The following is a 16,660-nucleotide window of genomic DNA, read 5'->3' as shown; positions in this document are numbered from 1 at the left end:
ACCGCCGCGTGGAAACAAGGGGGCAGCGGCGCAAGGGCTGCGGGTCTTCTCTGCGCTTGCGCACTAGGGCGGGGGTTTAGAGACCCGGCGAACTACAAATCCCAGCAGCCTCAGCGCTAAGAGCAGCGGCAACGCGGAAGCGGGATGGTCACATGACTCTCCTCCGCAGTTGGGCCTACCTGTCAAGATGGCGGCCTACCTGCAGTGGCGCCGCTTCGCCTTCTTTGACCGCGATGTCCTGACGGAGCCTGATGGGAAGCCCGTGCTGTTGCCGCCAGGCATCACGGTCTGCGACTCGGGCCGGGGCAGTCTCGTTTTCGGGGATATCCTTGCCGTTAGTGGTGTCGCGGGGGGCGGGCAGGGTGCCTCTGAGCGTGTGTGGAGTGCTCTTCTCCCCTCAACCAGCTTGCCTGGGCAGGGCTTTTGTCTCGGTCAGCGGACATGAGTTTTGGGTAAGCTGGAGCCATGGCTCGCCTTCTGCCAAAGTCTGAAGGCATTCCTCCTCCCCACCCCGTGGGCTTAATCAAGTTAAGAGCGTAAGGCGATGCCTGATGAAAGCATTGGCTCAGCTAGTTCAGTGTTGCCTACATCGCGGTGGCTGAGTTGTCACCCTTGCTGCTGACCATGGCCATTGCCCAAACTGACGGCAGTTAAAAGTCCAGCAACATCTGGGCAACCACAGGTTAGGTAGGCACTCTGAGTCTACGATGAGCAGCAGACAGAAAGTAGAAGCCTTTACCTACTTGGAGGTTCTAGGAATTGAATCTAGAATCCTTCATATGCAAAGCAGGTGCTTCACCACCAGCCTTTGACCCAGCTCAGATACGCAGGTCTTGTTCAGTGTCTGGGTGGGAGGCAGCTGCGGAAACAATTTGAGTTCCTTCATGGAAGAAAGATGGGATATAAACGTAATGCGATAAAAGATTTTAGAAGCGAACCACTGAGCCTTTCGTGCCTTCTGCTCTCTTATGGGGTGGACTCCTTAACTCAGACCTACATATGGAAGGGCAGATATGGTTCCTGCTCCGCAACCTTGAGCTCAGCAGCTTCCAAGCTTATAAGCTGAGAGTGACACACCTCTACCAGTTGAAACAGCACAGCATTTTGGCTTCAGTTGGGGAGGATGAAGAAGGTATTAACCCTTTGGTAAGTTGGTTTGAGGGAAGCCGGACTTATTTTTCTGTTTGATGGAAAGCTTTTGCAAGATTAGTTGTAGGGAAGGAGGAGTCTTCTGTGATGACAAGGCTGAGATAAGTGTGGGCCACCAGTTCCTCAAAACATTGCTGCTGGAATCTAGGAATTTTAAATATTTATTTGTCACCTAAGCCTTTAACTCAGGTGTTCAGGAATTTTGGCTTTTTTATATTTTTCTGATTTGCGCATACAGTCATACCTCATGTTACGTCCGCTTCATGTTACGTTCTTTCAGGTTACTTCCTGTGGCGACTCGGAAGTACTGGAAAGGGTTACTTCCGGGTTTCGCCGCATGCGCAGAAGCGCAAAATGATGTCACGCGCATGCGCAGAAGTGGCAAATCGCAACCCGCCGTGAGCAGATGCGCCGCTGCAGGTTACGCTCTTTTCATGTTGCGAACGGGCCTCCGGAGCGGATCCCGTTCTCAACCAGATGTACCACTGTATTTGGCTTAAGCCTGATCAAGAGAAGGGTGTCTTGCTCCTTCTGCCTATTTGCCCTGCAGTGACTTTCTGCTAGGAGAGTAAACGTGGCTCCTTTCTTTCCACAGCAGCAATGTCTGCACTCCTGGTCCCAGAGTTTGACTGGAGAAAGGGGGAAATGTGCATCTTATATGCACAGTAGCTTTAGATAAAAAGGGAATCGGTCCAATTTGTGGTGGTTTTCCTCAACAAGCCCCCTATAATAACTTGTAGGTCAAAGTCTGGAATCTAGAGAAGCGTGATGGTGGGAATCCTCTGTGCACCAGGATTTTCCCTGCAATACCAGGCAACAAGCCTACAGTTGTGTCCTGCCTCACAGTCCATGAGAATCTCAACTTCATGGCCATTGGTAAGTGGAAATGAAATTGCTGCTGTGAGTTACAGACATAAAATCATAAAGGAGAAATTGATCTACTTTGTTTTGGGGCGAGTACTCCTTCGTCTTTTCATATTAATCTAATTCAGCTTTCCATTTGGTGGGCTTACTTCATGTCTTCCGATGGCAGAGAATGCCTGCTTTTTCCCAGGGTGTCTCATGGAATGCAGCATTCACCCTTTCCCATTTCTGCTGTAGGCTTTACGGATGGGAGCGTTGTGCTCACTAAAGGGGACATCACAAGAGATCGGCACAGCAAAAGTCAGATCCTTCATGAAGGCAGTTACCCAATTACAGGCCTTGCCTTCCGTCAGTCTGGCAAAACAACACATCTGTTTGTTGCCACCACAGAGAACATCCAGGTAATATGTTTGGTTGACCACCAGGGGTGTGTGTGTGTGTGTCATGCCCTGCTCCATCCCAGTTTCTGAGCTGTTCTTGTGGCTTTCCAAGCTTCATTGTGTCCTCCTCCTTGTGGACTTTGCAGTGTTACACGCTTTCAGTGAAGGACTATCCGAAGCTAGAACTGGACACACGTGGCTGTGGGCTGCGCTGCTCCACACTCAGCGATCCCTCCCAGGACCTCCAGTTCATTGTGGCAGGAGATGAATGTGTATATCTGTACCAGCCAGATGAGCGTGGGCCCTGCTTTGCCTTTGAAGGCCAGAAGCTGATAGCCCACTGGTATCGGGGCTACCTTGTCATTGTTTCCAAGGAACGGAAGCCTTCTCCAAAGTAAGACATAGCTGCAAGACAGAATAACTTGTTGAATTGTTTTCCTTTGGCCTCTTAAAAACTCTGGGTGTGGGATCTGGATAAACAGTGGTGCCTCGCAAGACGAAATTAATCCATTCCGCGAGTCTCTTCGTCTTGCGGTTTTTTCGTCTTGCGAAGCATGGCTATTAGCGGCTTAGCGGCTATTAACGGCTTAGCGGCTTTAAGAAAAAGGAAACAAACTCGCAAGAACTCGCAAGGCGTTTCGTCTTGCGAAGCAAGCCCATAGGGAAATTCGTCTTGCGGAACGACTCAAAAAATGGAAAACCCTTTCGTCTAGCGAGTTTTTCGTCTTGCGAGGCATTCGTCTTGCGGGGCACCACTGAAGGTGTTCCTGTGAAATTATTTATTGCATCTGGTTAGGTAGGAGAGAGCAGTAGAAAGCCATTGTGTGTTGCATGGGATTTCTTTTTGGCCTTCCAATCCCTATTTGCAGGCAGTGTTGAATCCAGCTTTCCTTTCCAGCTTCCTATCAGATCTTGGATTTTCTGAATACTGTATGCTGAGTGGGATATGTACAAGTAATCTTGAGAATGTGATGACTGTCACGAAAGGCTGGAAGGTCCAAATGGCTGAGTGCGGGGGTTGGGGTTGGGTAGGGAAACCCTACTTTGCAGCAAGGCAATATGTTGTGCTATCCAAGGCTCAGAAACCGTTAGGTTGACGTGCATATTGTGGGGGAGAAATAGGAGGCAGATGCATCTTATGCATTGGCATGCAAAAGCTTGGTCATTAGTTTTTTAGATTCATCAGGTACTCACAGAGGGCTCTGCCAGCTGAGTTTAACGTTTGCCTGGAAATGTTAAGACCAGCAGTTTGAGACTCTCTGAGGCTTGAGTGTGGACCATTCTTTCATCCAGTGCACGAAAGGGAACTCCTGACCTGTGAGTGAAAGTTAAAAGACTATCTCTGAGGCTGTCCCTCACTCTTTTGCTCCTCTGTACTCCAGATCGGAATTTGCTGGGAGTGATCCACAAAACTCTGACAAGCAGATCCTGAATATTTATGACTTGGGCAACAAGTTCATTGCGTACAGCTCTGTCTTTGACGACGTGGTGGATGTCCTGGCCGAGTGGGGGTGCCTCTATGTGCTGACCAGAGATGGGAAGCTCCATGCACTACAGGAGAAGGACACGCAAACCAAGCTTGAGGCAAGGGACCTTGGTTGCTTCTTCCTTCTCTGTGGTTAGTGGGGTTCTGAGGTGCAAAGCTTATTCACAGCTGCCTGTAGCTCAAAGCCCAGATGTTGCCCTACACCAGGCCGTTTGGACTGCAAATACCATCAGTCCCAGCATCATACACCTGTGCTGCCTGGGGCTGATGGGGAGCTGTAGCCCCAACCATTTGGAGGGCTACAGTTTGTATGAGGTTGGTGTGGTCTGCTGTTGCTCCGAAGGGAGCCTGAGTAAGGGGCTGGAAGTGACTCTGAACTAGCATCTGTGCCACGTGGCACAGAGGGAGGGAGCAGCTGTGGCCTAGAGCCCCTTGTTTCTCCTCTTACAGTTACGAAAGCTGCAAATGCATGTTGTTATTCATTCACAAAACAATACATCACTATGCATTCCATACTTGAGGACCCCAGTAATTAAGCAGCACCCCATGGAACAATAGTTATGAATAGTCAATATAACCCTTAAAACCCTGTTGCTCCCATCAATGTTTGTAAGCAAGCAACCACTTCCCTTCCAACAGATGCTCTTCAGGAAGAACCTCTTTGAAATGGCCATTCACCTGGCCAGGAGCCACCACCTGGATAGTGACGGCTTGTCTGAGATCTTTCGCCAGTATGGAGACCATCTGTATAACAAGGGAAACCACGATGGCGCCATTCAGCAATATATTCGGTAGGCAGGATAGGGGAGTTTTGGCCCTCCTTCCCTCCCTCCCTCCCTTTCCATTACAGCCATGTTGGGGTGAGAAGAAAAACCAGAGGCCTTGCTATCTAAGCATCTGGGTGCCACAAATCTGGATTTTTAATCTGACCAATCTGCCACCTTCTTGTTGGCTTCCTTTCTGAATTGCTTCACCAGGGAAATCATCATGAGATGGGAACTAAATCCATCCAAATGTGGTTTGCAAACACACAGAGCCCTGGTGAGCTCTGACACATCCAAATAAAGTTTGGCTCTCTGGATCTCAGTGGACTGGGATTTATTTACTGAGATAGTATATAGGGAATGCCTATCTATCTGTGGTTGCTCCTGGCTTTTCAGATTGTGAGGTGCTTATCAGCAGATTGCACTACCTTTGGCAATGTGAGGGGCAGACCAAGATAATTTTCCAGCCCCAAATTGTGAGAACTACAAGTTTTGATTTCCACCCACTTGATTTCCACTCTCCCCAATTAATTTGGCACTCCAAGCCACCTCCTCTCCCCGTACCCTACTTGTGTTGGAAATTGTGGCTGCACCTTCTGATCTTCTGTAGAACCAGATGCGAGGTTGGGCTTACATGCACACTTTCTCATCTTCTCTCTTGGCTTTTGACTACCTGGAATAGGGTCCTCATGGGGTCCTCTTTCTCCCTAGTACCATTGGGAAACTAGAGCCATCCTATGTCATCCGCAAGTTCTTGGATGCTCAGAGGATACACAACCTGACTGCGTACTTGCAGACGCTCCACCTGCAGTCATTGGCCAACGCAGACCACACGACACTGCTGCTGAATTGCTACACCAAGCTGAAAGACATATCCAAGCTTGAGGAGTTCATCAAGGTACAACAGGGAAGGGTGTGGGTGTCCTGGCACCCTGGCTCTAGGGGTAGCTTTTCCTCCTTCCCCATTATGCATCAATGGGCTTGTGTGCTTGAGCAGCCATCCTCCAACTTTTGATGCCTGCTTGCTCCACATTCCCAGTGCAGAGATTGAGAGAGCCTTCTGGGTAATTGAAGGACCTTTCATTTGGCTGCTTGAGGTTGGGTGGGTCCTTTCCTCCAGTCCTGGAGTTGAGAAGGATCAGAAGTCTTCTCTTTGCAGGAAGAGAAGCTTATTTCTTTTTAACCTCATAGGAAGGAAGAAGCAGAGGCTTTCTCTTTGTCTCGGGGGCAACCTGCTGCTTCTGGCTCCAGCCATAATATATTACGGTTTCATAGGAGAAATACAGAGGCATTCCGCTTTCTCAGTAGACATGCCCCTTCTGAATGCCTTCTTTACTCTGTCTCCCCCACACAGACCAGTGAGAGCGAGGTGCACTTTGATGTGGAGACAGCCATCAAGGTTCTGCGTCAGGCAGGCTGCTACTCCCACGCCGTGTACCTGGCTGAGAAGCATGCGCACCACGAGTGGTACCTCAAGATCCAGCTGGAGGATATCAAGGTGAGGCCAAACAGCCTGCCTGGTGCTGAGCTTCACTTCCAGCTTTTAAAGCTGACTTCTTGGAGTGCATCTGGATGGTGGAGAAACCTGACAGGTGCTTTGGCTCAGGAGGGGTGTGTGTGATGACCGTGTTTCTCCACATTCTCCCTTTTTTGCACTGGGGATAGTAGTGTCCACAGTTTGGGACTGTGTACATCTGTTTTCCCACATGGCAGACAAAGAGGCGTTAGATGAGCGTAAGGGTGGGCAACTTGCCCGCTCCCGTGGGTCTTTCACTTGGCCTGTTATGAACACTTTCTTAGTTGTTAAACGTTTTGGGGTCTCAAGGCTGCAGCAGCGAGTTTAAAAGGGCTTGCCATGATTTTTACATTAAGTGGGGCAGCTGCTCCTGTGCTGCATTTTGCAAGAGGATCTGTGTGACTTGTTGCCGTGGAGAATAAAAGGCAGGACTGTCCGCTGCTTAGTTCTTTTTCATTATTATTATTATTATTATTATTAATTTATTATTTATTGATTTTTCATAAAAAAACAAACAGACAGACAAAAACCTTTAACGTAGACCGTAAATTATCCATTGACTTCTCATCCTCCCCTTCCATGGTTTCCACATTTACCCCTGAATGCTGCATATTTCACATATGCTATCCAATACAGTCATACCTTGGAAGTCAAACGGAATCTATTCCTGAAGTCCTTTCGACTTCCAAAACTTTCAGAAACCAAAGTGTGGCTTCTGATTGGCTACAGGAAGTTCCTGCATCCAGTTGGAAGCCACGCTGGATGTTCGGCTTCTGAAAATCGTTCGGAAACTGGAACACTCACTTCTGGTTTTTGATCGTTTGGGAGCCGAAACGTATGAGTTCCAAGGCGTTCAGCAACCTATTTATCTTAATAATGAACACTGTTGCTCATATTTCAAGTCCTGCTCGTGTTTTCATCTCACCATAGGTAGCTCTTTAAATTCTTAATTCTAACCCCAAGATACAGGGGAACTGGGGTCTGCTTCTGAAGTTTGCTCAGCCTGTCTTGCCCTGGGAGCATTATCCATGCTTGTGTCAGAAGCCCTCTTCAGGTGTCCTGTCAGCATGTAGAATAATTACTGGTGGAGGGGGGCATGGGGATGGGGGTGCTAGCTCTGCACCCCTCATTTTCATTCCTATTGCCCTCCCCCAAGTTGGAGGCTAACTGTCTGAAGCTCTGAGCTTCTTGTACTTGTTGAAGCTCCCTGTGCACTTTTAAACGCCGAAGTCAGGGTTCTAAAATGCACTGGAGAATTTCCTTGAGTGCAGGAGGCTCCCCGCTTTGCAAGGTCAGCATCCAGCATGCGGAGGACCCAACATGCGGCATCCAGCACGCGGCATGCGGAGGACCCACAGGAACAGCGGTGAGGGGGCAGAGCTGGCACACTTGTTTCACAAACTTTTTTCACAAACTTTCCATGTGTGATGGTTCTGCAGCAGTTTTCCTCAAGTGGGTCCCACCCCCCATGTGTGTTTTGGACTACAGTTCCCATCAGCCCCCATCATCACACAGCTGTTGTGCTGGCTAGGACTAAGGAGAGTTGTCCTGCAAAACATGCAGAGGGCACCCGGTTTGGGAAAGCTGTTCTGCGTGCAGGCAGAAGGCCAACGCGTTGGCTCCAAAGCAACCTCTCTCTCCTATCACCTGCCCTTCTCTTGTGCAGAACTACCAGGAAGCCCTGCGTTATATTGGGAAGCTGCCCTTTGAGCAGGCCGAGAGCAACATGAAGCGGTACGGCAAGATCCTCATGCATCACGTCCCAAATGAGACCACTGAGCTCCTGAAGGTCCTGTGCACGAACTACCAGCCGGTGGGGGATCGTGAGGGTCCTGGAGCACTGGAAGGGAGGAAGGTATTGTTTGGATTCTGGGCGGGGGGGGGTGTGTGTGCGTTGCTGCCCTTTGCAGCTGAGGAAGGTGCTCAGCAAGGAGAGCAGGGGGATGAGGAGTAATCGGCATTAAGTGAACAAAATGCTAAGTGTAAAATGCAGTCTGGGCAAGCAGGCTCAGTGGTGATAGCCTGCAGGGTATTGTGGGGGACAAACAGAGTCATAGAACTGTAGAGTTGGAAGGGACCATTAGGGTCATCTTGTCCAACCCCTGTTGCGAATGTGGGATTCAAACCCGCAACCCTGAGATTAAGAGCCTCATGCTCTACCGACTGAACTGGTTGGAAGGCAGGAATGTTGAACAACCTCTGGGAGGCAGCAAAGGGCTCAGACCTGTGTGGCTTGCAGAGTTTTTGCTTGTCTGGTTGCTGTTCAGATAAGCCATTCGTCCCCATACGAACACACACACATACCTCATACCGGGTTTATTGCAATAGCACTTGCTGATACTTGCTGTGTCCTGAGCACCAGCCAGTATTTGCTAGGCTCCTTTTAGGGCAGGTGTGGGGAGTCACTGACCCTCCAGGTGTTGCTGAACTACAGCTCCCATCATCTCTGGCCATTTGCTTGCTGGGGCTGGTGGGAGTTGTAGTTCATCGATATCTGGAGAGCCAAAGGTTCCCCACATGTGTTGTGGGGGGAGCTCTGGGACATCTGGGCTGCAGAAGGCTCTGCCAGGAGAACTGAGACACAGAATGTTCCATCTAGGCTGGCTACTGCCTTCCTTTCCCCATTCTCTTCTCTCTTTGTAATATAGGCAAATCCTGATGAGTTCATTCCCATTTTTGCCAACAACTCCCGGGAGCTGAAGGCCTTCCTAGAGCACATGTCAGAAGTGCAGCCAGACTCTCCACAGGGCGTGTATGACACACTGCTGGAGCTCCGCCTCCAGAACTGGGCGCATGAGCAGGATCCACAGGTCAGTCCTCCCTCCACTTGGGGTCAAATTTCTAGTTGTTGACTAGAGGTTGACTTGTGGAAGCCATTGGCAGCAAGGTCTTGGGTGACCTGCCCGGGAAAATCCAGCTGGCAAGAGAGAAAAGCTCAATTCATGGGGCTCTGGTTCAAGGTGCCTGTGACACAGGTGGCTAACCCATCTTTTGGCCTGAGTTTCACATTGAACCTTGGTCAACCTTTGCAGGGAGCAGGGAACTGTGTGCCAGCGGTGGGTGCTCACCAGATACTATCACATACTGTTGCCTGCACACACACACACACACACACACACACACAGCTGATCTATGCAGATAACTGCAAATTGGAGATTATCTTTTCCTCTCTGCACACAAAATGATCAGTTGGGTGACCAGGGAGGGGACAGTTTGCACCCACACAAATACCCAATTAGGGCCCACCCACCACACAGCAGTATGTCTGTTTCATTATTATTTTCTGCCAAAGTTGGAGGGTTATTGGGGCAGTGCGTGGAGGTGTGTGTCTGGATCAGACTCTTGAAATGAGGCGTAGCCACTCCTGTCCCTTGCCCATCTCCTAATTCTTGATCCTGGGCTTATCCCGCAGCTGAATAGTGGGAGGGGGGCCACCAGGTGGCGCGTTGGAAGATGGCCGACAATAACATCTCTCTGACCCATACGAGGTAATTAAGAGGCTGCTATGGGAAGTATGCAGTCTTCCTACCCCCCCAAGGAGCTGGGGGGGCTGCCTTGCCAGCGGTGTCCACAATGCACCCCCGGATCCGAGAGTTGGGGGTGCCGGTCACTTGGCACAAGCCCTCAATGAAGTCAGCTCTTCCTGACGCTGATTCCAATTAGCGCGTGCTGGTTAGCTTCAGCTCAGAATTATAATTGGAAATATTTAATTGGAATGAAGCTGAAGCACTTACATCAAGCAAAGTTCGAGAGATAAGGCTGCTGATTAATGCATCTCTGTGTTTGGAGCGACGGGAGGAGACAAATAAATCAAGCGATGAACCACCACCACGAGACTGGTATGTGCGGAGTGAAAAAAGAGGGGGGGTGGAGGAAAAAACTTTTATTTTCTTTGCCTCATGTGAGTATTTATAAACCTCCACCCCAAGAGAGACGAATCATCGCCTTTTACTAATCGCAAGCAAGAATTTAAGAGCTGTGTGGAGTGAATTATGGATTGAAGAGAGGACTGGTAAACATGGAGTGCGGAAGGAAAATTCTATGATGCAGTTGTTAATGGCGTCTTGCTAAGACAGGCTTGTCGAAGAAAGACGAGGGGAGGAGAACCAGGGTCATTGGAATGTAAATGATGGATTGAAAGTGATAACCTGGCAGAGCCCCTTTGTGATATATGTGGCAAGTTTGGGAAAATTAATAGGACGGACCGAGGACAAATTTTTGAAGAAGGGGAGTAATGGCGGCTGTCCTTATGAGATATGACTTTTGGAGTGTGCAAAATCCACGCAGATGTTGTTTGTTCCTAACCTGCTTGAGAAGATTATCAGAGATTGCAAAGAAAGGAATACATGATAACAACAAGAAGATGAAGAAGTTATAATAGACTATCTGGACAGAGCTGGATAGAATCGTTTGATAAAAGCAGTAACAGAAGTGATGTCTTGATTCTCGTTCGGAGCTTGATGTAAGGGTACCCCCAACAAAATGTAAAAATCTGGCTGTATAATTTGGAAGTAATATGATTTGGAAATAATGTGATTGGATTGGCCTGTTAATAAAAATTATGTTTAAAAAAATAAAAAGCTGAATAGTGGGAGATTCAGGGCAGAGAAATGGGAAGATGGGACACAAATTACGGAATCCACTCCCACATGATTTAGTGGTGATCACCAACTTGGATGGCTTCAAAAAAGGATTAGACACATTCATGGAGGGCCATGCTATTATTCCTGATGGTTGTATGCTCTCTCCAGAATTGGTGGACAAGAGCAAGAAAGTCCTTCTGTTGCATTTAGCTCTCCTTGCATTATGGCATCTGGTTGGCCACTGTAAGAACAGGATACTGGACTGGATAGGCCTCCTTTGGCCTGATCCGGTTGCTGCAGAGCTCTGCTTATTAGCTTGATGTTTTCTTGCCTTTGGGCTCCGTGTAGGTCAAAGAGAGGCTGCACAACGAAGCCATTTCCTTGCTGAAGAGTGGGAAGTTTCGGAGCGTCTTCGATAAGGCTTTGGTCCTGTGCCAGATGCACAACTTCAAGGATGGTGTCCTGTACCTCTACGAACAGGGCAAGCTGTGAGTCTAGAGGCACCAGCAGCCTCCTACTCTTTGTGGTGGTTGGAAGAGGGTTTCTGGAGCTTCCCCAATGAGGAGGGTGCTGGATATTGTAGACCAGGCTTTGCAGCCTATGTGCAGGGTTTGGACCTGGCTGATCTGTGCCCAGGCTATGTGGTTAAGGAAGGATTGGAGAGCAGCAGGTGGGCTCAAGGGCATTATATTTGGCCTCCTGGTGGAAAGGACCCTCTTCTCCCTTCCTTCCCCAGTTTCCAGCAGATCATGCACTACCACATGCAGAACGAGCAGTACAAGAAGGTGGTGGAAGTCTGCGAGCTGTACGGAGACCAGGAGGCCTGCCTTTGGGAACAAGCCCTCGGCTACTTCGCCCACAAGGAGGAGGACTGCAAAGAGTACATCACAGCTGTGCTCAAGCACATTGAGACCAAGAATCTCATGCCGCCCCTGCTGGGTGAGGGAGGTTCCACTTCCAGGCGGGAGGTGGGGGTGGCTGAGGCTTGAGAGGCTTGACTTTGGGAAGCTTCTGGGGTGGATGGAGATGGGAATTAAAACCAGTCTCTCAAGCAAAAGAGCTGCTAGTTAAATCCAGGGCTCCCTTCAGCCTCTCCCTTTATGAGAATGACCTGCCTTCCAGGACCCTATGGAGGCCAGATGCTGCTCTTACACTTGACGCCAGTGATGCTTTTGGCTGAAGGTTTATTTGTTTTTCTGATCCACCCTTTGTCAATGGATAACAAGTTTAAATTGCCCTCTTTTTCTGTGGTGATCACACAGGGTCCCCGGATGTTTCACCGTCTATTGATCCCTGTGCCACCACTTTATTTCTTGCTGCCACCACCCAGGCCCTACCTGGGACAATTCTGAGTCCAGTCAGGGTTAAATTGAAACATAAACTTTTGTTTATTTATTGCAGTTTAAGAAGTGTGTGGTTTCATAAACAGTATCCGTCAATTACATTCATGGGGTGCCTATCCAGACTTATAACTTTTGCTACCTGCTCTCACACACTAAACCACCTCTCAGATATATACTTGTCTGCCTAGCCCCTAACTGTTCCTGACTCAGCCTATTTCACTACACTAACTCACCCTACCCACAACTCTAGCCCAATTCACTCCCACTCCAACCAACCACCCAACTCCCAACTAACTCCCCAATGAACTCTCCCCTTTGCCTCTCCCAGAGCTGGTTTTATAGTCCCACTGACTCCACCCCCCAGGTCCTGATTGGGCAACCTGTTTAACTATTTCATCTCCAGCACTCTCTCATATGTTAACATCACAATGCTGCTCTTACTCTTGACGCCAGTGATGCTTTTGGCTGAAGGTTTATTTGTTTTTCTGATCCACCCTTTGTCAATGGATAACAAGTTTAAACTGTCCTTTGCTGTCTGAATCTTGGCCGTTAAAGGGTCTGAAGTGTTATGGAATGGGACAGAGAATGCTGAAGGGCCCCTCCCCTGTGGTTTGAAGGGACAAGGTAGATTTGTGCTCACCCAGGTGTAATATAAATTGCCCCACTCCCTCTCCTTCTCTGTGCTGATGGATTGCCCCCTCTGTCCAGTTGTGCAGACTCTGGCTCACAACTCCACAGCCACCCTGTCTGTCATCAAGGATTACCTGGTCAGCAAGCTGCAAAAGCAGAGCCGCCAGATTGAGCAGGACGAGCAGAGGATTCAGAAGTACCGGGAGGAGACTAAGCGGATCCGCAAGGAGATCGAGGAGCTCAAAAGCAGGTAGCTGCAGTCTATGTTGCTGGGCCTGTCTGACCTCCATAAGACGCGGCCTCCAGAGGGAGCAAGACATCACCATATGCCACTTTCCTGCCTTCTGCCCATTGTGCTCTGTTTGGTGGTACAGTGTGATGAACAAGTCCAGGTGGTTCCTTGGAAGGGATTGAGATGGATCGGGAAGGGACTCCAAAGGAGACTTCATTCATCTGCCAGTCTTCCAGAGTACAGCTGCTCTTTACTTACAGCTGCTGTAGCAATCCTGGAATCCAGGGCAGGGGAGAAGCTTGATGCCCAAATGCAATGTGGGCATCATAGGAATGTGTTGCTGTTACTTCTGCGCATGCATGTCCCTGAAAACCATCTCTCTTTCTTGCCCTTCCCTTGTGTGTTTCCTTTTCTCAGTCCCAAGATCTTCCAGAAGACCAAGTGCAGCATTTGCACCAGTGCCTTGGAGCTGCCCTCAGTTCACTTTCTGTGTGGCCACTCCTTCCACCAGCACTGCTTTGAGAGCTACTCGGAGAGTGGGTCGGAGTGTCCAACCTGCTTGCCAGAGAACCGCAAAGTCATGGACATGATCCGCGCTCAAGAGCAGAAGCGGGACTTGCACGACCAGTTCCAGCACCAGGTGGGTCTCCCTGCTGCCTAGCTAGATTTCCAGTCTGGTTTATTATGACACTTTATATCCAACTGGTGGGGAGTGCCCGGCCCTGCCTGGGAATTTTTTTTTGGGGGGGGGGATACTGTGTTGTTTTAAATGCATAGTGTAATTTGTGTTTGAACCCATAACTCTGGATGTTGGGTGAGGACATGCCAAAGTCATGTTTCGGTCCACCATCTTGGTTCAAAATGGCGTCTGTGCCCAAACAGCAACAAAGTCTCCTGCCCCACCTTGGGAACCATCATGCTGAGTTTGACAATGATATCTCAAGAGTTGGCTGAACATATAGAGGCAAACCATTTTCCAAAATGTATAGTAAATGATAGAATCTCCCACCCCAAGCACCCCCGAAAGTGAAGCTTTTGTTTGTTCCATCTTACAGATGAAATGCTCCAATGACAGCTTTTCTGTGGTTGCGGATTATTTTGGCCGAGGCGTTTTCAACAAGCTCACCCTCATCACAGACCTTCCTCCAGGCAAATCTGCTGCAGTACTCGATGCGGGCTTGCAGCGTGAGCTGCTGATACACACAAAACGGAGCACTTAGATGGCGGTGGGTGGGTGTCCTTCAGTCCCCTGACCTTGGTTCTCCGAATGAGTGATGCAATCAGCTTCTCTTTCTAGTGCACTGTGACCCAAAAGAGGGTAGGATTTGACTGAAGACCAGGAGGGCTGCGTAACTGGCTTAGGAAACAGAGAGAGACCAAAGGAACTCTGGCTTGTTTATTATTGTTGTTATTATTATTATTTTGCCTGACTACAGCCAGGGCTGCTTCTCCAAGCCTTACAGCCTGCTGGTTAAGTCTCCTGGTAAAAAGTCTGGTGCTTCAGCATTAGCAGTGGGCTCCTGTAAGACTGTGTGGTGAAAACGAGCTCTCCGCTCCAACTTTCTCCTGGTGCCTCTTGTGTTCCAAGCTCTGTATGAGGAGGATCTCTAGTAAGCCTGTGTTGCCCTCATCAAAGATATACAGCGTGGAACTAAACTGACTGGATTCTGGAACTGGAAGAGTTATTTTCCTGGGGAGGTGGATTGAAGATGTAAATAATGTTCAGCACTAATATCTCTGTAACCCTTCACTTAATAGCTGTTTACTTGCTTGAGCTATAAAGTGTGTGAATGTGGGTGAAGAGAACTATGGGTCTCCCTGTATATGTATGTATACTCTTGCTTCCTTTCTGAACAACTGTCTCTCTCTCCCTCCTGCCTTCCCAATTCTTTGGTATTTCTGCGAGAGCCCAGAGGAGCTGCCTCATAGAAAAGGCCCAGTTCTGTGGCTAATCTTGCTCAGGATTAGATTTCTGGTATAGTTTGTGGGTGGTAGTAGAAGCTGGGCCTGCAGGCAGATGGCTGTTATCTGAGCTGGTTCCTCCCTTCTCCTCTGCTGCAATTAGCTTCCTACCACCCTAGCACTTTACCTCCTTGGTTCTTGACATTGCAAGAGCAATTATGCATTGGAACTGCGCTCCAAGCCAAAGAGAGCTTCCTTCCTGCTTCTTCATCTTTCTTGGGGCACCATCTTCTACCACAGAGGGAGGATTAGTGTTTGAGGCTAGGTGCAGGCTTGAGCTTCCTCCCACAGCTGCCTGCTCTTTTCTCTCTCTGGAGATAATGAGGAAAATGCAGTTCATTCTAAACCATGAATTGATGTATGTTGGGGCAAAATAGCTTAATTTTACATACACCTCGTGGTCTGTGAATCTGATGGTGAGTTGCCAGGAACGAGACCTTCAGGGTGGCAGTGGATAGCTCAATGAAGGGGTTGACGTAGCACGTGGCAGCTGTGAAAAAGGACAACTTCCATGCTAGGGATCATTGGGAAAGAAACTGAAAAGAAAACTGTTGATATCATAATGCTGCAACACCAATCTATGGAAAAAATATTACATTGTTAGAAAAGGGTACCCAAAATGATGGATGGAATGACTGGTTTAGAGAAAAGTTTAGTAAATGGAGTGAAGGAGTTGGTTGCTCTCACTTGGTTGGGCTGTTACTGGCATACAGGACTAGGTGGTGTGTGGGCTACAGCAGCAGAGTTGCTCTTACACTATTTTTAGGTATGGTCTTTGGGAGCTGGGGTTCCTAATTTGCATCAGTAAACCTCTTCACTTCCATCAGTTGGTCCAATCCCCTTTTAATAAAACACATGCCAATTTCCTTGCTGGATCCAATCAAGCACCACACTCGTCTACTATCCTGCCAGCTGCACTTAAACTCCAATAAACTCATTTGCAGCACCATCAGGGATGAACACCAGTCAGTGGGTCCCATTTTCAGTATGCAGTGATATACTTCTTTTTTTTTTTTATAATATTTTTATTCAAAAAGTTTTCCATATAAACATAACATACATAAACATACATAAACATACAAAAACAAAAACAAAACAAAAAACATGTACCATTTCATATCCTAATTTCTTATACCTTCCTTCCCCGACTTCCTCATGCCTCCCTTTTCTGTATTCCAAATTCTTATCAATTACTCAGCAAATCTTCCCTTATTTTAATTTAAGTTTAAACTAACCTTCCTTATTCTCCTTGTCTTAACCATTACTAATAGTAACCATTTACTTTCAGTCCATCATCATTCTAACTTTCATTAACTTTGTGATATTTCTTTAAATAGTCCTTGAATTTTTTCCATTCTTCTTGCGCTGTTTCTCTTCCCTGGTTTCGGATTCTGCTCGTCATTTCTGCCAAGCCCATGTAGTCTATCACCTTCATCTGCCATTCTTCCAGTGTGGGTAGATCTTTCGTCTTCCAGTACTTCGCAATAAGTATTCTAGCTGCTGTTGTAGCATACATAAAAAAAGTTATATCTGTCTTTAACACCCCCTGGCCAACAATACCCAAGAGAAAGGCCTCTGGTTTCTTGGTGAAAGTATATTTAAATACCTTTTTAAGTTCATTATAGATCATTTCCCAGAATGCCTTAATCTTCGGGCACGTCCACCAAAGGTGAAAAAATGTACCTTCCTTTTCTTTACATTTCCAACATTTATTGTCAGGCAAATGGTAAATCTTTGCAAGCTTGACTGGG

At 48.1% G+C, this 16,660-nt stretch overlaps 1 protein-coding gene across 1 annotated transcript; it reads left to right on the top strand.

Annotated features, from left to right (window-relative positions):
* Window positions 1-187: 187 nt before the first annotated feature.
* VPS11 (VPS11 core subunit of CORVET and HOPS complexes) lies at window positions 188-14,753 on the top strand. Its single transcript, XM_053367085.1, has 16 exons — window positions 188-327; window positions 1,002-1,146; window positions 1,890-2,025; window positions 2,251-2,414; window positions 2,540-2,787; window positions 3,776-3,977; window positions 4,519-4,670; window positions 5,355-5,541; window positions 5,998-6,141; window positions 7,826-8,014; window positions 8,808-8,969; window positions 11,091-11,230; window positions 11,479-11,681; window positions 12,794-12,965; window positions 13,365-13,587; window positions 14,003-14,753. The coding sequence occupies exons 1-16, from the start codon at window positions 188-190 to the stop codon at window positions 14,165-14,167; spliced, it is 2,772 nt and encodes a 923-aa protein (XP_053223060.1). The 3' UTR covers window positions 14,168-14,753.
* The last annotated feature ends 1,907 nt before the right edge of the window (window positions 14,754-16,660 follow it).

The sequence above is a fragment of the Podarcis raffonei genome, chromosome 15 (genome assembly GCF_027172205.1).
Source record: "Podarcis raffonei isolate rPodRaf1 chromosome 15, rPodRaf1.pri, whole genome shotgun sequence".
NCBI classification, from domain to species: Eukaryota; Metazoa; Chordata; class Lepidosauria; order Squamata; family Lacertidae; genus Podarcis; species Podarcis raffonei.
This window is presented reverse-complemented; position numbering and strand designations above follow the sequence as displayed.